General features: G+C 43.2%; 1 protein-coding gene across 1 annotated transcript in view; it reads left to right on the top strand.

Moving 5' to 3' along the window:
- The first annotated feature begins 3,594 nt into the window (after positions 1-3,594).
- Positions 3,595-21,717, top strand: part of sbk1 (SH3 domain binding kinase 1) — a 29,604-nt gene continuing 11,481 nt past the window's right edge. Inside the window, exons 1-3 of the mRNA XM_071392212.1 lie at positions 3,595-4,354; positions 20,211-20,458; positions 21,082-21,284. Of these exons, the coding sequence (XP_071248313.1) occupies positions 4,317-4,354; positions 20,211-20,458; positions 21,082-21,284 (489 nt within the window). The 5' untranslated portion in view covers positions 3,595-4,316. The remainder of the gene's footprint in view (positions 4,355-20,210; positions 20,459-21,081; positions 21,285-21,717) is intronic.

The following is a 21,717-nucleotide window of genomic DNA, read 5'->3' as shown; positions in this document are numbered from 1 at the left end:
CACACACTCACACATACTTACACTGACACACCAACACATACATACACACCACTGGAGGCTGCTGAGGGGAGGACGGCTCATAATAATTGCTGCAACGGAGCAAATGGAATGGCATCAAACACATGGAAACGATGTGTTTAATGTATTTGATACCATTCCACCAATTCCGTTCCAGGCATTACCACAAGCCCGTCCTCCCCAATTAAGGTGCCACCAACCTCCTGTGATAAACACACACACTACATATGCCCACACACACATAACGCGCACACATGCATACTGACGCCACACAAACACTCACACACACACACACTTTTCATACTCTGCTGCTGTTTATTATCTATCCTGTTCCCTAGTCACTTTAGCACTACTATATGTACATAGCTAACTCAATTACCTCCTACCCCTGCACATCAACTCGGTACTCGTACTCCCTGTATAAAGCCATGTTATTTTTCCTCGTTATTGTTTTTCGTTATTCACTGTGTATTTATTCCTCGTGTCACTATTTATATTTTTTATCTTTAACTCTACATTGTTTGAAAAGGATCCGTAAGTAAGAATTTCACTGTTAGTCTACACCTGTTGTTTACGAAGCATGTGCCAAATAACATTTGATTTGAATATGTGGTTATTGTACTAACCTCTACTGTAGGTGTTACACTTTCTCTGGTAAGTGCCTTTAAAAAAAACTTTAACAGTCACACCCAAACAGGGCTTTGGTCCAGTGCAAACAAAATACATTTTTGGCTTTTATAATTCTTTCCTTATTATGGCTCTAACGCCATTATTATGACCTCTCTCTCGCTCTCGCTCTCTCTTGCTCTTGCTCTCACTCGCTCTCTCTCTCTCTCTCTGGTACAGGGTGACCCCCTGTCTGCATTGTACATTAGGACATGTCTTATTGATGTTCTCTAAAGAGATGCTGATGATCCCAGACACGTCCTCTCAAGCTGACCCAACATCAGTGGAGTAAACAAGTCTCCTATGCTGTCAGAACAGCTCAGTGTCTAAGCCAAATTTATAACCAGGGGCGCAACTTTCACTGGGGACAGGGGGGAAATGCCCCCCCCCCCCCCCCCCCCCACATTCTGAAATTGCATTTTCGTCCCCCCCAGTTTTATCATTGGAATGTGATACAAAACGAGTCAACGGTGTGTTTTAGAACCATGCGGACACCTCCGAGCGGTCAGGTAGGCTGTTTGGAGTGTTTATCCGACTGGATAAAAAAAAAAATGTCCCCCATGTCCCCCATCACTTCTAAAACCAAAGTTGCACCCCTGTTTATAACACATATCTAAGCTCTCCATATCTAGACCACCCTCCCCTTGAACACTCTCCTCTTGTTATATAACACTTGGACATTACAAACAATGTATGGGGCAAGGATGGATATTCACAGACCTTCTTGCACTGGCAATAGGAAATAGAGAGTGAGAATAAAGGTTAGGAAGATTACATTTCATGATGACATTTTTTTGCCATGCTTTGATTTATTTTCAGAGGAATTAGAGAACAAATGTAAGCATGACAGGCCACTGATGTTATTAAATCCTTTTTAGAAAGAAAAACAGTGCAGTGAAACAGTCCACTGTTTTATAGTTCACTTTGCTGAACAAGAAAACAAGTTTGAGAACAGAGAGAAAGGAGGCCACCCCTGTAAATGAGAGGCTGAGGTGACACACAAAAGTGAAAACTAGGACAAGAGCAATGAAGGTCTGGTGTCTGAAAAAAAGAGGAGAGAGAGAGAGATGGAGGAAGGAAGGAAGGATACAGAGCAACTTCTCTGGAGAGAGAAAGAGGGAGAGAGGGAGAGGGAGAGAGGGGAGAGCAGACAAGTGGTGTTGCTCTATTTGTTCACGGCTCAAGCCCCCCTGGACTTACTTGACCCACACCGCTCCCTGTTGTCAGTCCACAGTACTTGACCTTCAACATGATTTATGACAGCCTACTTCTCACTCTCTGCCTCACTGCTTCTTGCCCAATTCCCAAAGAGTGTGAGAAGTCTTGAACCTCTCAAAAGGTGAGATCATCGAACTGATGATACTTTATCAACTAACTGTCTTTTCAATACATGTTACTTGAACAGGAAAAGACTGAAATAGAATACCCTGAGGTCACTGATATTGTTTGAAGACATAGGTAGAGGCAGACATACTTTCAGTACTGACATACACTCACCGAACAGTTTTATTAGGTATGCCCATCTAGTACCGGGTCGGATCCCCCTTTGCCACCAGAACAGCCCGAATTTTTGGGGGCATTCTACAAGGTGTCAGAATCGTTCCACGGGGGCCTTGGTCCTTGCTGACGTGATGGCATCACACAGTTGCTGCAGATTGGACGACAGCGCATTCATGCTGCGAACAGCCCGTTCCATTTCATCCGAAAGATGCTCTATTGGGTTGAGATCTGGGGACTGCTCAGGCCGCTCAAGTTAACTGAACTTGCTGTCATGTTCCAGGCCATGTTTTTTCACTCAATTGTCCAGTGTTGGTGATCGCTGGAGCCGCTTCTTCTTGTTTTTAGCTGATAGGAGTGGAACCCGGGGTGGTCATCTACTGCGTTAGCCCATCTATGACTGAGGAGTTGTGCATTCCGAGATGCCGTTCTGCACACCACTGTTGTACTGCGCCGTTATTTGTCTGTTTGTGGCCCGCCAGTTAGCTTGCACGATTCTTTCCATTCTCCTTCGACCTCTGTCATCAACAAACTGTTTTCGCCCACAGGACTTCATCTGACTGGATGTTTTATGTTTGTGGCAAAATTCTCGGTAACACCTAGACACTGTCGTGTGTAAAACTCCCAGGAAGGCGGACGTTTCTGAGATACTGGGTCCGGCGAGCATGGCACCGACGATCATACCACGATCAAAGTTACTTAGGTCACTATTTTTCCCCCTTCTAATCTTCAATCGAACAGTAACTGAATGCCTCAATGCCTGTCTACCTGCTTTATATAGCAAGCCACGGCCAGGCGAGTCACTGTCTGTAGGAGCGATCCATTTTCGTGAACGGGGTGGTGTACCTAATAAACTAGCCGTGTAGTTGTTACAGAGGCTGAAGCACATTTTTCTTTCCTCTTCCGTGGGCTGATCCTGTCCTGGTTATGTGTGTAACCAGCTTATCTTCCACACCCTGTAGGCCTAGGCTGTCTTAGTTCTGGAGCAGTGGGTCTTGAGTGGAACAAATGGCCAGCCTGAGGGGGATATGGCGATGACGAGTTCCCAACCGTTCAACTCCTCTACTCGTCAACCTTTCTGATCCGTGATTTCTGATGACGCTCACAAAGGATTAGTGGGGGACTATGCGCTAAGGTTGATAAGGTTATCCCTGTTATTCTAATCCCATTCCACCAATCCAATCTATTCAGGATGACAAAGATGCCTGCATGCCTGCCTGTTGTTAAACATGGCCAGGGAACCACCAACCAGTAAATTCATTGACAGTACATGAGGCCATAAACTACTGAATTATGCAACAGTCATTGGTGTGGTAAGTCAAAGACATATTGGCAACAAACCCCAGGCGCTAGGACCCAGTGCACGTGAGAGCGCGCTTCTGCTGCCAGAAGGTGGAGTGGTGGAGACGACGAGACGGGAGGGAACAATGAAAGAGCTGGCTGGTAGTGCTAAGCAGCAGAGAGATTGGGAACAGTTGTGAAAGGGAGAGTGAAAAGCAACAATAGCACCCTGATTCAAAGAGGATAAAAATTGAGAAACTGTGAATAGGTGCAGATAGAGAGTCGGGTCATTTTTCACGCAGGCTGAAAAGTATGCTGCAAATGAATGGATTTGGTGTGTGGTGTTGAATTGGGTCATGCAGACCCCAAGAAGAGCGAAAGATAAACAAACACCCGCCTCTAGTTGCCTCGCAGGTTGAGGGTAGATGTGCGCTTTCGAGAGACAAACGGGCAATCTTACCGACCATCGCCAAACCATAGAAGACAACGGAGTCAATTCTCCATTGGCACCGAATAACCCTAAATAGAAGAGCGCCTTTACGCACGGAACCAAACAGAGAATTACTACCAACACAGAGGAGAAAACAAGACACAAAGACGGACCTGAAGTCAGTTCACACTATAGGCTATTCATTTTTCAGGCAAGAGAACCCTGCATAATTGAAACAAAAACACAACTGCAGTTTAAAAATACAACTTTCATATATGGACTCATTCGTTGATGTTGAAATATGATTCATTTAATTTAAAATAGAATAGTTTAAAAAACAGAAGATCTCGTCGGTTTATTGCCACCAAACCCCGGTGAATCAACCGGTCAGTTCAAGAGCGCAGGGGCTCCTCGCGCTGCGCAAATGCAGGACCATGGAGGAGACAGACAGGTCGCCAGCAGGTGAGTTAAGTTACAACCTCTGATTGGACTTCACTATCACACACACAGATCGTGTGAAAGTTACCTCATTAGCATATGCATACATCTTGGGAAATATGATGCAATGGCAACTTGAATCATAAACGCAAGGAACCGTTATTTATTGGTCAGTCTGTGTTTGCTTGTTTGTTATTGTGCTTTAGGCTATGTGCATAATTTTTAGTGTAGCCTAGTCTCTAAAGATTTTCAGTGGTCTTTGCAAGTGGATTGTGGACTATTCATTCAACAAATCGTGATCATTATTTCACATAGATTTTAAGAACCATATTCACTAGGCTTTCACTACTCACCTATGCAATATGTTTTCTTTGAGGAAAAGGTGACATCTTCAAAATCGTCTCTATTGTACCTATGTCCTTTTTTTTTTTTTTTTACAATTAAAAGGATTTGATGAGCACAGACATACCTTCAAGGTTGACGGGCTATTCAGTATATTCTCCAGGTGAATTTGAATGTGTGTTTCTCTCTAGGTGGATGTTATTGAGTTTTCCTCCACACATTTCCATAGTGTATGTACATTTTAAATCAGGCAGGATTTCCTTTCCCAGCCAGCACTTTGCATTTGTTATTTAGCACCATTATGCACTAATAGAGTAACAAAATGGGCACTCTGAAGCACCATAAAGCGAGTGTACACTCTGGTCAGTGGCGTTAACATCTCACTGATAAGGGCATGTAATACATTTAAATGAGTGTCTGACTCTAAATGAAACATGATGACGGTGAAGAGTTGGACATTCATTTTGTTCACCATTTATTGCTTGATGACAAAGCGTTACTTCCTTGACCTTGCAGGGCAATCACAGGACCATTGTTCACTAACAGCATGGTAAAGTGTTCATTAACAACTTCGTGAAGCCAGTATGTTACTGTACTATATGAATAAATCACAGTACAGTTTCACTCTATATACTGGAAAATAGTTAAATCCCATACTGTATAATTCATGGTAGCGTATCATACACTGTAGCGTACCATATATATATATATATATAATAGAACACGCTGTACTGTCGACAGTATGCACACCACTCTGCCCTGTTTTGCAATTAACACTGAGCAGTACACCTACTGCATAGCCTATGTCCTGTGTAGCGTGTAGACAGGGGGCAGGTTGGACACGAGAGACCTGGTGGGCTGGTAAATCATGACACACTTTGGTGGCAGGTAAATTGATGTGCTTAACTGAATGGATAGGCGTGATGTTTGATCAGCGGCATCTACAGCGGTGGCATTCCATCCGAAGTCAACGAGGCCAGAGGAAAGGGGAAGGAACGAGTGAGAGGATTGGACTTGATTGGATTGCAGCCCATCTGGTTCAGCGATCTCAGCAGCCTCAGCAATCAATCCAGCCTGATGTCACCACAGGGTTGGCGTTTGGCGGTAGGATCCCCCCATCGTCATGGTAATACATCAAGGCCTGATTCTCTGGTTACAGTGGTCCCCTCCAGCCAATGGCCAAGTTTCTCTTTAGATCCTCCTCATCATAATACAGCCAAACTGTGTCTCTCTCCCAGCCTGTACTAGACTCTTCTAGACTCTAGTCTACTACAGTTGTTGTCAGTACAGCTGTGGAGTCACGGTTACCCATCCATTTCATATCAAAGAGATTAATTATCCTCCCTGCCTTGGGGAAGGCTGCTGTGTTTCGCTCCCATTTCATGTCCTCAATCCTATAGTGTCAGTCATGACATTAAACATTCCTATACTGTAGTGTGCATACAGGGTGAGGGGGTATACAGTATATTTTCCTATTGGCTGGCTGAGCACAGATTTTTGACTGTTGAGTGGTTTTGTGTGGCTCTACTGTTTTGATAATTGCTTTTGCATGATACAGACTAGTCATTTCATGTGGAATGGTGTACTAGCTATTTCATGTTGAATGGTGCTCTACATCCTTATAGTTCAATCCATTGTAGTTAGCAGTAGCACACTGTCTAGTTTCTTTGAATCTAGCTGCTCTGCTCAAAATAGAGCAATAATAGGTGGTCAGTTGACTGCTCTCTGGGTGTTTACCCTCGGGTAGGGTTACCACTCTGTGCTGTGGTCCGTGTTGTCCAGTCCCTCTCGGCGTGGTGGCGAGGTGATGCCTTACTGTGCTTGACCGTCCCTGACCGTCCCTGACAGCTCTCAGCAGAAGCAGCAGGTGTTGAGGCGGGCATGAGAGAGAGAAAGAGAGAGGGAGTCAAGTGGCGCCCGCACGGCCCACAGGCTCAGTGGGGGGGTGGAGGACAGAGAAGAGAGAGCCGGATCAGCAGAGTGAAGGTGATTTGTCAAAATTAGTGGATGTGGCCCCGGCTGCTGGTCTGTCCAATCACCGGCCAGCAGGAAGTCTCCAATGTTACGTGCCTGTGTGAGGAGAACTGAGAAGTGCTACTGTAGCTAGCTCTCCTCGTACCTGGCTCTACTGGCACTCGTGCTGTTAAGGTAGATGATTCAGTTATTTACTACTGAGTGGTGGACCACGGAGCTAGATAACACTCACAGGGCGTTCCTATTGAACAGGTTGTTTATTGAGGTTATATTGAATAAAGTGTTTTGTTGTTCCTCTCAAGCATGTCCTCGGTGCTGACAAACTGTGATACAGTGCGTGTGTGCGTGACAGTGGAAATCCCTCAGAGAAGGAAGGGGAGGACCATCCTACTCAGTGAATTTCATTTAAAAAAATGTTTTAAGTTGAAACTATACTAAACATATTCACGTCACCAAATAACTGGTTAAAACACTGTTTTGCAATGAAGGTCTACAGTAGCCTCAACAGCACCCTCTAGGGTAGACCAATGGTGTAGCCGGAGGACAGCTATTTTCTGTCCTCCTCTGGGTAGGTTGTCTTCAATACAAAACCTAGGAGGCTCATGGTTCTCACCCACTTCCATAGACTAACACAGTAATTATGACGACATCCAGAGGACGTCCTCCAACCTATCAAAGCTCTTGCAGCATAAACTGAAATGTTGTCCACGCAATCAAAGGTTCAGAGAATTACTCTATTACCGGAAGCATAAGCTGCATAAACTACAGCTAGCTAGCATTGCAGTATGGTGAGTTGTTGACTCAAAGAGAGAGAAGGACAATAGTTGAATAATTTTTAACAAATTCATTTATCTTTCAAAATTATTTCATTGTGTCGTGCACTAAAATCCATAAGTGAAGGGAAAAGCTGAGAGGAGGAGAGCGCGTAGATGTGAGAAAGAATTATACAACGAGCAAAGTGATGATGCCGTATGTGGTTCCTATGAAAGTGAAATGTGTGTGCGGGTGATCAGTGGTGTATTCATTCTGCCGATTCGGTTGCAAAACATTTCTTAAACAGAAGCAAGAGGAACGAAACTTGGATGAACCTACCTGAATTTGTCCAATAGAAACTCTCGTTTTAGTTGCAAAACGGAATGCAACTATTTGGACTAATGATTACCCCTCAGATCAGCTAGATACAGGCAAGAGTGTGCAAAACGGTATTGAAAGTGTCACTGTCAGTCACCTTGATTACTCCAATTTGTCTCTCGACCTGTGCACCTACATTCTGAACTTTTATTTGTAGGCTAGGTTGTAGCAACCGCATGATGGGTATATGGCAAATGTGAGTAGCTAAACCTATCAATGTCATATGAATGACGGTCATCCAATATGCTGTAATAGAAAACGGCACCTACCGACGTGCGTGTGAGAGATTATGAATTTTCAGCCGAGACAAAAGGTATAGTCCATTAGGGCCTGGGAGAGAGAAGTGAGTCAGACTATGAAATCAAATTATTTATTTCATTAGTCTCCTGTTTACATTTCTCAAGAATCGAGAAGAGGGAATTGAGAAGGTGGACTTTAGAAGCTATGAAGAGCGCAAACTCTCCATATTGATTTGCTGTGGGGACATTTGCTGTGTCAGACACCCACTCCCCCACTTTTTAGAATCAGTAGGCCATTTCCTCAGAATGGAATGTAAAGAGCGGCCATGTTGTTTCATTTCATTGAAGGTTTTTGACCCCTCTAACACAGCAGCTAAAGTAGACCTAATGATGACATTAATACAGCTATGATTGAATATCTCGAGCTGTTTAAAGTAGTGCCCCAGTTTACAGGCCATAGCTTTTAAATAAAGCTTTTTTAATATATTCTTTATATCGGCTTATTCGCCTCAACTCAAGCTTATGACATGACCTTCATCACAGAATGAACTTTTTTCCTCACAGGCTACAATTAACTCTGATTGCGTTATTCATACAGTTTTAATTAAATGGCCAGACTCAGAGTATAGGATGCTACTGTGTAGATGAGATTCCTACTGCAGTATTAAAGTGTAAGAGAGAGATGTCCACTTGAAGTTGCCAAGCTGCGTCTATTTTCAGGGGAGACGGTTCCCATGGAAATGTAATGTTAAAGGTCCAATGCAGCCGTTTTTATCTCAATATCAAATCCTTTCTAGGTAACAATTAAGTACCTTACTGTGATTGTTTTCAATTAAAATGGTCAAAAATAAACAAAAATAGCTTCTTTGCAAAGAGCAATTTCTCAAGCAAGAATTTTGCTAGGACTATCTGGGAGTGCCCACTGGACAAAAACTGGTTGAATCAACATTGTTTCCAATCATTTCAACCCAAAATGCATTGCGATGACCAGGGGCATCATTTTTCAAACACTTGAAACAGCTTTGTCCTGCTATCTAGAGACAAAACTGTTGTGCTTAGTAAAAAATAAGTATATTTTTCTACATATCTAAGCATACCTTTTGAGCTGTCTGTATCCTCCTGACTGGTGTTTTTTTTTTTTTTTTTTTAGAAACTAAATATGTTTCTCTGCATCTTTGCAAAAATCTGTAAATGATTGAAAGGAATGTGAATCTTATTCAGTACATTTAGTAATTGCTTTTCTAAAGTCTACCAACCTTGTCAGCAGGCATGCCAGCTAAGATAGTTAGACAAGCTAGCTACTCTAACTTGATTGATAGCCTGAAATGGCTTCTTGGTAGCTAGTTATGAGGTTGGGAGATTGGGAACTTATCTGGGCTACCTAAAGGCAACTTCATAAAATTGCTAGGTGGCTAGTAATATTACAGAGAAACAACAACCAAAAATACAAATAAAAGTTTTTTTTTTTTAAACAGGACAAATCTGAGTGGGCATGTGCCCCTGTGCCCCCTATGGGCATGATGTCTTTGGTGAAACTGGATGAATTTGCAAAAACGTATCAACGTAAGGGAATTTCGTGTTTTTGGGTTGATTTCACATTGAATTCACGTTAGTTGACAACTCAACCAAATGTAAATCAAAACTAGACGTTGAACTGACATCTGTGCCCAGTGGGTGGTCTGCGTGGGGAGGGTAAAACGGAAAAGTATCTGTTACTGGCAGAGAGGTTTGAAACTCTCTTTCACATTGTTCTATTAACTAATGTACTGCCTGGTGATGTCACCAAAACTCAATTCCACCAAAACAGGCAAAAATTCAGGCGGTCTTTTCAAACAGCTCTTACACTAACATGGCATCATCAATTTTCACAATTGCACACACAGTATTATTCCAACCTCATAGTGTGGAAATATATATAAAACACAGGAAATCATATTTTTGACTGCACTGGGCCTTTAATTTAACACCAATATGAAAGACAAAAGAGCCTAATTATTGATGTGTTCTCATGTTGAGATGAATAGGCACTCAAACACGAGGCCAATACTGTACAGATAGAACATTACAGTGAATATGGGAAAATGATGAGATGAGGCACGAGGGATCAATTAAAGATTCAAGACCAAACAATCTTTACAACAAAACAACGCTAAGTTTAGTAAAGAACAAAGGAGACATACAGTACCTTCAGAAATAATTCATATCCTTGGACTTCTTCCACACTTTGTTGTGTTACAGCCTGAATTCAAAATGGATTAAATAGATTAAAAAAAAATCTCACCCATCTATAGACAATACCCCATAATGACAAAGTGAAAACATGTTTTCAGAAATGTTTGCACATTTATTACAAATAAAAAACAGAAATACCTTATTTACATAAGTATTCAGACTCTTTGCTATGACACTACAAATTGAGCTCAGGTGCATCCAATTTCTTTGATCATGATTGAGATGACACTACAACTTGATTGGAGTCCACCTGTGGTAAATTAAATTGTTTGGACATGACCTGTCTATATAAGGTCCCACAGTTGATAGTGCATGTCAGAGCAGATAATATACCCTCATAAAGTCCAAGGAACTGTCCGTAGATCTCCAAGATATAAATTGGGATGAGGCATAAATCTAGGGACGGCTATTAAACAATTTCTAGAGTGTTCAAAGTTTCGAAGAGCACAGTGGTCTCCATCATATGAACATTTAAAAAATATGGAACTAAGCAGACTCTGCCTAGAGCTGGCTGTCCGCCCAAACTGAGAAACCGGGCATGAAGGACCTTGGTCAGAGAGTTGACCAGGGACCCAATGACCACTCTAACAGAACTACAGAGTTCCTTGGCCAGGATAACAGTCTCTACAGCACTTCACCAATCTGGGCTTTATGGGAGAGTGGCCAGACGGAAGCCACTCCTGAGAAAAAGGCACATGACAGCACGCCTGGAGTTTACAAAAAGGCACGTGAAAGACTCTGAGATAAGACAAAATATTCTGTGGTCTGATGATACTATTGAACATTTTGGCCTGAATGCAAAGCGCTATGTCTGGAGAAAACAAGGCACAGCTCATCACCCGTCTAACACCATCCCTACTGTGAAGCATGTTGGTGGCAGCATCATGCTATTGGGATGCTTTTCAGCGACAGGGACTGGGAGACTGGTAAGGATAGAGGGAACAATGAATGCCAAATACAGGGAAATCCTTGATGAGAACCTGCTTCAGAGTGCAAACGACCTTAGACTGGGGCAAAGATGTATGTTCCAACAGGACAATGACCCCCAAGCATACAGCCAAAGCAATGCTGGATTGGCTTCAGAACAAGAATGTGAAAGTCCTTGAGTGGCCCAGCCATACAAACTGAGACAAAAAATAAAACATTTTGGCATTAGTCTCGCAAGGTTCATCTCTATTCTCATCTCAAGCCAAGAGTTTGTTCAGTAAAGGTCGTCTGGCTATTTCACTAGCCATCTCATGTCTCGGCATATGGAGGTCCAGGCTGTTACTGTAGACCATTTTAATATAATAATACAGTTTTTGCAATTTAACAGAAATGTTTGTGTGTGTGTGTGTGGTTCACGCAGTTTCTTCTGTCTGTTAGTGTGGACTATTCTGGACCTTAAATGGTATGTTTTTGTCTGTTAGGGCATTCTGGGCTTCAAAGGGGATGTCTTATCTGTTAGGGTTAGCGAAGTAAACGACCTCTGCGCTGATGGCTGCTAGAGGTCAGTTTTCAGTTCACAGCACAGGAAATATTGCAGAAAATACCTAATGGCTACATGTGGTGATCTCTAGAGTCTAGAACAGTGTTACAAAAAATAGCGAGTAAGGGGGCCACTTTGGGTTGAGACAATCATTCAGAGGGCCTCACAGATCTTTAATTTGTTGTACTTTGTCTTCCAATATTATCAATGATCAATTGAGAGCAAATTCAGAGCAATAGAGCACATGCAATTGATTTGATGTACAGCACATCACAAATATATACATACACTCATCAAATAGGCTACATCACATGTATAAGACCCGTATTAAGGGTTACTTCAGTAGTTGGATGAGCGAAAATGTCCCTTCTGCTCCTTGACCGAATTCATTCTAAATGTATAGTCTGTTGTTGTTATCCTTGTGAGGCAATCCAGGTGTGCATTGGTCAGTCTGTTTCTCTGTTTTTGTTTCATTGTTGAAAATGTTGCTTCACATGAATAAGTGCTGACCAATAATTGTGTCACCTTTTGCACACACTGCTTCAGAAGTGGATACTCTGTCTGACACAAGGCTCCAGAATGGGTAACACCTGATCTTAGTTCACCTTGCTATGTCCCATGTGCCTGCAGCTCCACTATCTCAATCTCTATTCCAGCACGGTCAGGACAGTGCTTCTACACCTGCATTGCTTGCTGTTTGGGGTTTTAGGCTGGGTTTCTGTACAGCACTTTGAGATATCAGCTGATGTAAGAAGGGCTATATGAATACATTTGATTTGATTTGATGACTGGGGTCAGAGGTGACACTGGCACATGAAAGGGGTTCTCAATGAAGTTGAAAAACTCCTTGTACTCCATGATATTCTTGAATCTTGACTCAAACTCCAACTTCAGCTCTTCCAACACACGCACAAATGCATCATAGCTAAAATGTTGCAGTATGTCTGGGTTGGATGTGGTGACTGCTCTGAGCTTTGGGAAATGAACAAACTGCCTGTCAAACAAACAGTGTGGTGATTTTATTTGGAAATGCTGTGACCACACGCAGCATTTTGCCCGGAGTTTTAGCTTTCCCTTGGAGCTGGAGATCCACCGTGTTCAGGTGGCAGGTGATGTCAGTTAAAAAAGAAAGCTTTAATACCCACTGTGGATCATCCAGCTCTGGCTCCTCTCCCCCCTTGCTTGCAACAAATTCACGGATTTAAGGGAGGAGAGAAATCTTTCCAAAAACTCTGCCACGAGACAGCCATCTCACCTCTTGTATTCTATCTGGTATTCCTCCGGAAACTCGCGGAATTGCCGGTGATTCAGTGCCCTCGCAATAATAATGTTCACCCACGCACACGACTTGCTGCATCACATTCTGTAAGTCACAGTCTTTGAGTGTTTCCTGATGAATGATACAGTGAAATGTAACAAATTCGGGAATATCCTCTACCTTTCTCATCAGGCCTATGAGTCCTTTCTCCTTCCCTCGCATGTTTGGGGCACCGTCAGTGCACACAGATGCCAGATTTGACCAGTCAATATTATCAGCAAAGAATGTAACAAGGACTTTCAGAATATCCTCTCCTCGTTTTTGTCCCTAAAGAGGCAGTGAACATAGAAGTTCCTCTCTGAACGACTCATTTTGAGGGAAGCGGACACAAACACATAATTGGGCAATGTCACTTACATCAGTGCTTTCGTCAAGCGCAATACTAAAACACAGCGCCACGGATATGTCAGTAATCAGTTGCTTACCGAAGTCCTCGTCAATGTCTTCTATCCGTCTTGTTATTGTCGAGTCTGAGAGTTGCAGTCCCTTAATTTGCTTAATTTGCTTTAAAATAGCTTCCTTGTTTGTGAAATCAGCATACAATATTTGGGCTGAGGCCACAAAACATTCTTTGACAATCTCTGCGTCTGTGAAGGCCTAGTTTCTCGCGAATATCCAAGCAATCTCTGCAACAGTGCTAGATCTGTCCATCATTTGTTGTTGTCCTTTGAGCTGCGCTATTTTGTTGTTTCTGATGTTGCTTTGTGGCGGATATATTTTGTCAAAGTGGGCATGATGTGACTGGAAATGTCACTCTACATTTTCTCGTTTAAAACTATTGACTGCCTTCTGGAAAATAAGACAAAGTGAGCTGGTCCCATCATGCAGTTCAAAAAAATACTTGTCTGTCCATTTCTCTTGGAACTTTCAGTCGATTTGCTTCTCTTAGCCATCGAAGCCACATTAGCTATGTTAGCTACGTTAGCTAGCTGCATTTCCCCGCAGCCATCTTCCTCTTTTTCCTGGTTCTCCGGTGGTTGTTTGTTCATAGCCGTCACGTTGTTCTCCAGCTCTTCCCCCTCATTTTCATTGTCAATAGATTTACGTTTATTTTTTACAATAAATCGATCCATGTCGCCAGACGACAAAATTAGCTAGTAGCAAACTGAAATGTGTCAGTCGCTGTAGCTGAGCAGTTGCGTTTTATTTCGGCAAACGTTCTGAAATTGTATCATTGTTATGTACTATGAATGGAAAATAGGAAAATTACTGCGAGCCGCAATTTAAAGGCTTGCCGGCCCCTTGCGGCCTGCGGGCCACGTAATGAGTACCACTGGTCTAGAGCAATGAAGGTTCAGAGGTGCTAAGAATGACATGAATTGTGAATGAGGAACTGGAATAGATCTCTCACTGCAATCCGCTCACCCATTTTAATGGCAGTCATACTGTATTATTTAACTAACATACCTTTATTTAAGTGTTTTGATCTTAGTAGATACAGTTGAAGTCGGAAATTTACATACACTTAGGTTGGAGTCATTAAAACTTGTTTTTCAAGTTTATAACGGATAAATAAAATAAAATAGTAAAACCACTCCACAAATTTCTTGTTAACAAACTATAGTTTTGGCAAGTCGGTTAGGACATCTACTTTGCGCATGACACAAGTCATTTTTCAAACAATTGTTTACAGACAGATTATTTCACTGTATCACAATTCCAGTGGGTCAGAAGTTTACATTCATTAAGTTGACTGTGCCTTTAAACAGCTTGGAAAATTCCAGAAAATTATGTCATGGCTTTAGAAGCTTCTGATAGGCTAATCGACATAATTTGAGTCAATTGGAGGTGTACCTGTGGATGTATTTCAAGGCCTACCTTCAAACTCAGTGCATCTTTTCTTGACATCATGGGAAAATCAAAATAAGAAAAAAAAAAAGTGTAGACCTCCACAAGTCTGGTTCATCCTTGGGAGCAATTTCCAAATGCCTGAAGGTACCACGTTCATCTGTACGAACAATAGTACGCAAGTATAAACACCACGGGACCACGCAGCCGTCATACCGCTCAGGAAGGAGACGGTGTCGAAAAGTGCAAATCAATCCCAGAACAACAGCAAAGGACCTTGTGAATATGCTGGAGGAAACAGGCACAAAAGTATCTATATCCACAGTAAAACAAGTCATATATCGACATCAGCATCAGCAAGGAGAAGCCACTGCTCCAAAACCGCAATAAAAAAGCCAGACTACAGTTTGCAACTGCACATGGGCACAAAGATCATACACTTGAGAAATGTCCTCTGGTCTGATGAAACAAAAATAGAACTGTTTGGCCATAATGACCATCGTTATGTTTGGAGGAAGAAGTTGGAGGCTTGCAAGCCGAAGAACAGCATCCCAACCGTGAAGCATGGGGGTGGCAGCATCATGTTGTGGGGGTGCTTTGCTGCAGGAGGGACTGGTGCACTTCCCAAAATAGATGGCAACATGAGGGAGGAAAATTCTGTGGATATATTGGAGCAACATCTCAAGACATCAGTCAGGAAGTTAAAGCTTGGTCGCAAATGGGTCTTCCAAATGGACAATGACCCCAAGCATACTTCCAAAGTTGTGGCAAAATGGCTTAAGGACAACAAAGTCAAGGTATTGGAGTGGCCATCACAAAGCCCTGACCTCAATCCTATAGAAAATGTGTGGGCAGAACTGAAAAAGCGTGTGCGAGCAAGGAGGCCTACAAACCTGACTCAGTTACACCAGCTCTGTCAGGAGGAATGGGCCAAAATTCACCCAACTTATTGTGGAAAGCTTGTGGAAGGCTACCCAACACGTTTGACCCAAGTCAAACAATTTCAAGGCAATGCTACCAAATACTAATTGAGTGTATGTAAACTTCTGACCTACTGAGAATGTGATGAAAGAAATAAAAGCTGAAATAAATCATTCTCCTATTATTCTGACATTTCACATTCTTAAAATAAAGTGGTGATCCTAACTGACCTAAGACAGGGAATGTTTACTCTGATTAAATGTCAGGAATTGTGAAAAACTGAATTTAAATGTATTTGGCTAAGGTGTATGTAGACTTCCGACTTCAAATGTACATATGTGTATGGATCATTTGAGTGTGCAGACTATATTCAGTTATTTTAATGATATACACTGGCTCAATAAAGCAAGGGACATAAGGATCTCACACCAGTGAAATCCGTATATATCCACGGTGCCACTCTTTTATAGCTGCTGAAGACAGAGTGGGATCAGAGAGCAGTATGGGAGCACAGTATGGCATGTGGCCTTAACTGAACATTTACGCTGAGTCGTGAGGAAAGAGACCCGGTGGAGACGCTCTGCCTCCCTCATGCAGCGCCGCAGCTGCTCTCTGGGAGAGATAGAAAACACAATGGCCCTTTGATAGTGTCACTGCCGGACTGTGTGTACGGGGGCACACATACATACGCAAATGAGTGCACAGACACACATAGACAGACGTTCACACACAAACCAATATACATGCAAACTGAGCTCTGTCACACACTTATGCACACACACACATTCATCCAAACCCAGACTCACACATAACCCTCCATCAACACACCCACAAAGCACTTTGCAGGTTCCCATTTCCTGGTTCCCATTTAGAACTTTAGACTGCAGCTGATGCATCTCTTCCCCTCATCACATTCTGGGCCTCTTAATCATGCTCTGCAAAGGAAATGAGGTGGCAGCGTCTTTGGTTCGGGGTGTTTTTGTCTCAGTGGAGGCTGAGTAATGCGATTAGACTTGATGCCGGAGCGTTACATGTTCCCCCGTGGAGCCCTAGGTGGCTGCAACTAGCAAGCTAGAGCTGAAGGAGAGCCAGTAAACAAACATTCATTATGATTGATGGATCAGGAGCAGGATGGGGGATCCGGTCTAGTCAATCTGTTTCTAACTTTCAAAGGCTATTTGGGCAATTGAACCAAACCTGTTCAAAGCTGTTTTTTGATAGCAACAAATGAGCAACATAGATATACACTGCATAGACAATGCACTGTTGTAACGTTCGTTCTCCTCCTCGTCTGAGGAGGAGCAAGGATCGGACCAATATGCAGCGAGGTATGAAGACATAATGATTTAATAATAATAACGAAGACGAAAAACACTTAATAAACTACAAAACAATAAACGACGTTACAAGACCTGAACATGTGAACTTACAGACAACGAAGAACGCAATGAACAGGAACAGACTAACAAACGAAACGAAACAGCCCCGTGTGGTACAAACACTGACACAGGAACACAATCACCCACAAACAAACGGTGTGAACAGCCTACCTTAATATGGTTCTCAATCAGAGGAAACGTCAAACACCTGCCCCTGATTGAGAACCATATAAGGCTAATAAACAATGAACCTAAACAAGAAACAAATAACATAGACTGCCCACCCAGCTCACGTCCTGACCAACTAAACAAAGCTAAACAAAGGAAAATAAGGTCAGGAACGTGACAACTGTACCGTTTTCACTCCTAGGCAGAAGACATGCTGCGACTTACAGTATGTCTATATATCTCTCTCTAATCGTGACTGATAAATTAGTATTTGTGTTCTTATGGAAGATACTTAGCGAGGCACACTTTTATCATTTGGCCTTGTTTAGTCCCAGCATGGCTCCTGAGAGGCGTCACTGCAGACCCTGGTTCGATCCCGGACTGTATCACAATCGGCCGTGATCGGGAGTCCCATAGGGCGGCGCACAATTGGCCCAGCGTCGTCTGGGTTAGGGGAGGCCGGGGTAGGCCGTCATTGTAAATAGAAATTTGTTCTTAACTGACTTGCGTAGTTAAATAAAGGTTAAACAGAAACAAAGACAAAATGTGAAAATCTTAGAAATGAATGTGGCTTCAAATAGCTGCATCCTATTTAAGTTTTCACCCTCTAATTCATCTTGCAATATTTATTACTTTCTTCTCACAAGATATAGCTGAGTAATCTCAAATGGACGAGAGGAAGAACAAAAAGCTGGGCTGTGGAGGGAGGGAGAGGAGAAAGAGCCTTCAGTGAACTTGTGTGTGTGTGTGTGTGTGTGTGTGTGTGTGTGTGTGTGTGTGTGTGTGTGTGTGTGTGTGTGTGTGTGTGTGTGTGTGTGTGTGTGTGTGTGTGTGTGTGTGTGTGTGTGTGTGTGTGTGTGTGTGTGTGTGTGTGAGAGCCAGAGTGCTCGCTTTCCAATGGTCCATCTCTGTGTGAAAAACACACTGTTGGGGTTTGTGTGTGTGTTGATATTCATGCACAATAGACGCCATCTCCATGTGAGATCAGCCTTGCCTTATGAACAACCCTATCTGTGTGTACAGTACAAGTAAACACACACAGCACGTGCAAACAGTCACACATAACGACAATGGTAGAGATGTGTACATTTGTTCGTTTTTTTAGGTCAGCCTTGCATTCCGAATAAGCTTATCTATTGTGTCATAGAGTGTAATGAAGTGTTGATGCCCTATACGACCACAATGTCCTCCAATGGTCAGTCCGCCCTATTGCAAAGTCCTACCAAACATCTCAGCGACAACTTTTTCAGGGTTCAGCAACTTGAGTCGACAACCAACATTCCAACAGCTAGCCCAGAGCCACTACAAGCCAAATATATTTACTGGGCACAACTAAAGTAATCCCGTTTTCTTCCTTCACGCTATCGATTGTATGGAAACGCATTTCTATTGGAAAATATAGAAATAAATCTATATTATATTATATCCACCACTGTCTTTACCATTTCTGTGTCAGCGGTTTCTATCCCTACATCCAACTGCCCAGCTCCATTTTCGTGTACTGTCAAGGTCAATATTGTCTGCATGAGTTCCTTGTCACGCCCTGACCGTAGAGATCCTTTTTATGTCTCTATTTTGGTTGGTCAGGGCATGAGTTTGGGTGGGCATTCTATGTCTGGTGTTCTATGTTGTTCTTGTTTTGTATTTCTATGTGTTTGGCCTGGTATGGTTCTCAATCAGAGGCAGCTGTCTATCGTTGTCTCTGATTGAGAATCATACTTAGGTAGCCTGTTCCCACCTGTGTTTGTGGGTGGTTGTTTCCTGTTTAGTGTTTGTTTCACCGTTCAGGACTGTTCGTTTGTCGTGTTTGTTGTTTTGTCAAGTGTTGCGTATTTTATTAAATAATATGAACACTTACCACGCTGCACCTTGGTCCTCCTCTCTTTCTCCCGACGACAATCGTGACATTCCTAGAAGATCAGCGACCCTTAGACCCAGTCTAAGACCCATGTCTAACTTCCCAGAGGGACTCCATGTCAAATATGTTTACCAGGCACCAAAGGAGGCTGGTGGGAGGAGCTATAGGAGGACGGGCTCATTGTAATGGCTGGAATGGAATCAATGGAACAGTATCAAACATATAGAAACCATGTTTGATTCCATTCTATTAATTCCATTCCAGCCATTACACATTATCGTCTTCCCACCAGCCTCCACTACCAGGCACACAACCCAATCCCCTTCTGCTCCCCTGCCACTGCATTGATTGTATGCAAATTAAGATGTACTCGAACATGTCGGTTATGCACTGAGTGGACAAAACATTAGGAACACCTTCCTAATATTGAGCTGCACCCCCTTTTGTCCTCAGAACAGCCTCAATTCGGATTTTACAAGGTGTCGAAAGCATCCACAGGGATGCTGCCCCATGTTGACTCCAATGTTTCCTACAGTATCAAGTTGGCTGTATGTCCTTTGGGTGGTGGACCTTTCTTGATACACACGGAAAACTGTTGAGCGTGAAAAACCCAGCAGCGTTGCAGTTCTTGACACACTTAAACAGGTGCGCCTGGCACCTACTACCATACCCTGTTCAAAGGCACTTAAATCACTTGTCTTACTCATTCGCACTCTGAATGACACACATACACAATCTATGTCTCAAGGCTTAAAAATCCTTCTTTAACCTGTCTCCTCCCCTTCATCTACACTGATTAAAGTGGATTTAACATGTGACATCAATAAGGGATCATAACTCTCACCTCAGTGTAGTCATTCACTTGCACATAGGCAAACAAGCACACACACACACGCATACACACACAAACACACACACACAAACACACACACACTAAGTCAAAGTTGTCACGTGTGTGTGGGATCGCCAAAAAGCTTGCTGTATTTAGCATGAAACTCTCCTACTCTTTACTGTCTCAGACATGACATAATGTTATGTTTGTGTGTTCTCTTCTGTCCCCAGTGTGCCCCACAGCGTCAAGGCGAGCCTGTCTCTGTCTCCGTCGGGGCCAGGCCAGGTGGGCAGCGGCAGGGGCTCTCCCACCTCCAAGGTGGGCTACTGCGGTGGTGGCGGTGTGCCTGTGGAGGACATGCAGGCTCTGTCCATAACCTCCCTGTCGGCTGCAGATGTGGCCAAACACTACGAGCACATTCGCAAGCTGGGCAAGGGCACCTACGGCAAGGTGGACCTGGTGGCACACCGCACACAGGGTGAGTCAGAGGGCATGCATGGGTGTGGTGAAGGGACATTGTTGGGAGCAAAGGTTTCAATAGAGTTTACACGGTCATACCACAACAGGACGAGAGAGTCAGATGGAGCAATAGAATGTAGGCTAAATCAAGAGTTCAATGAAACGGGCCACTACAGTGACAGGGCGTTTGTGAGGTCAAAGGTCACAATAGTGTAAGACTTCAGGGTGAAAAGGCTCTTTAGGTTGAGAGTTCATTAAAAGGTTACATGCCATTAAGGTGAAGAGGGCACTAGACCGGGTAAAAGTGCAGTGGGAGCTTTCTAAGATGCTCTGATTGCACAGCTGTGTGCTTAGTCAACAGCTGAGGGTGTGTTTCAGAGCACAGAGGCAGCTGGTACGGAGAGGGGAGTGGAGGAGGTTTCAGATACACAGAATCAGATTGCACAGGCATATTTAGTTAAATTCACTTAATAAATGTCAGTTTAGTTTATACATTTGCCTTGACTCTAAAATATTGCTCTGATACTGTACAGTATTTTGATACAGTCTGTCTGTCTTCGGAAGTGTTGCCAAACAACTTTTCCCATGGGACATTAAAGTATTCATTCATTCATTCTGTTCTTCTCTGTGTGAACATATCAGGCACCAAAATGGCTCTGAAGTTTGTGACAAAGAGCAAGACGAAGCTGAAGAGCTTCCTGAGGGAGTACAGCCTGACGGGCACACTGAGCTGCAGCCCCTTCATCATCAAAGTCCTGGACGTACTCTTCGAGACAGAGGATAGCTACGTCTTCGGACAGGAGTACGCCCCCGCGGGAGACCTGTTCGACATCATTCCCCCCCAGGTACTGTACTGGATCATGCCTATCATCTGCCCACCAATCACTGTTCTCCCACACCTTAGCCAATCAAGCGCAGTGTTTCAAAGCAATGTGGTTTTTAACAAGCCCTTCTGGGATTGGAGCCTTGTCTAAGTCCCTACTCAGATTTGAGCTGCATGCTCCTTTAGTGTGTACTGTAAGGCTCTCATTTAATTCCAGTGCTTTTCAGTGGAGGGCTACCTTTGACTCAAAGGTTCTTACTCTAGGTTGTTAAAGATGAGTGCAAATATAATGCTTAACAAAACCTATTTTGTCCCACTTTACTCCCTCTACACCTCTATTCTGTTTCTTTCTCATTTAATTTATTGCACTTGGTTTTCCTCCCCTCCACTGTACACTAAAACAAATCTGTTCACCCCTTTCTCTTTCTTCCCTCCTTCCTCCTTTCCTATCCTCC

This window comes from Salvelinus alpinus, chromosome 3, assembly GCF_045679555.1.
Source record: "Salvelinus alpinus chromosome 3, SLU_Salpinus.1, whole genome shotgun sequence".
Classification (NCBI taxonomy): Eukaryota; Metazoa; Chordata; class Actinopteri; order Salmoniformes; family Salmonidae; genus Salvelinus; species Salvelinus alpinus.
Note: the sequence above shows the minus strand (reverse complement) of the source record. Positions and strands in the feature narration are given on the sequence as shown.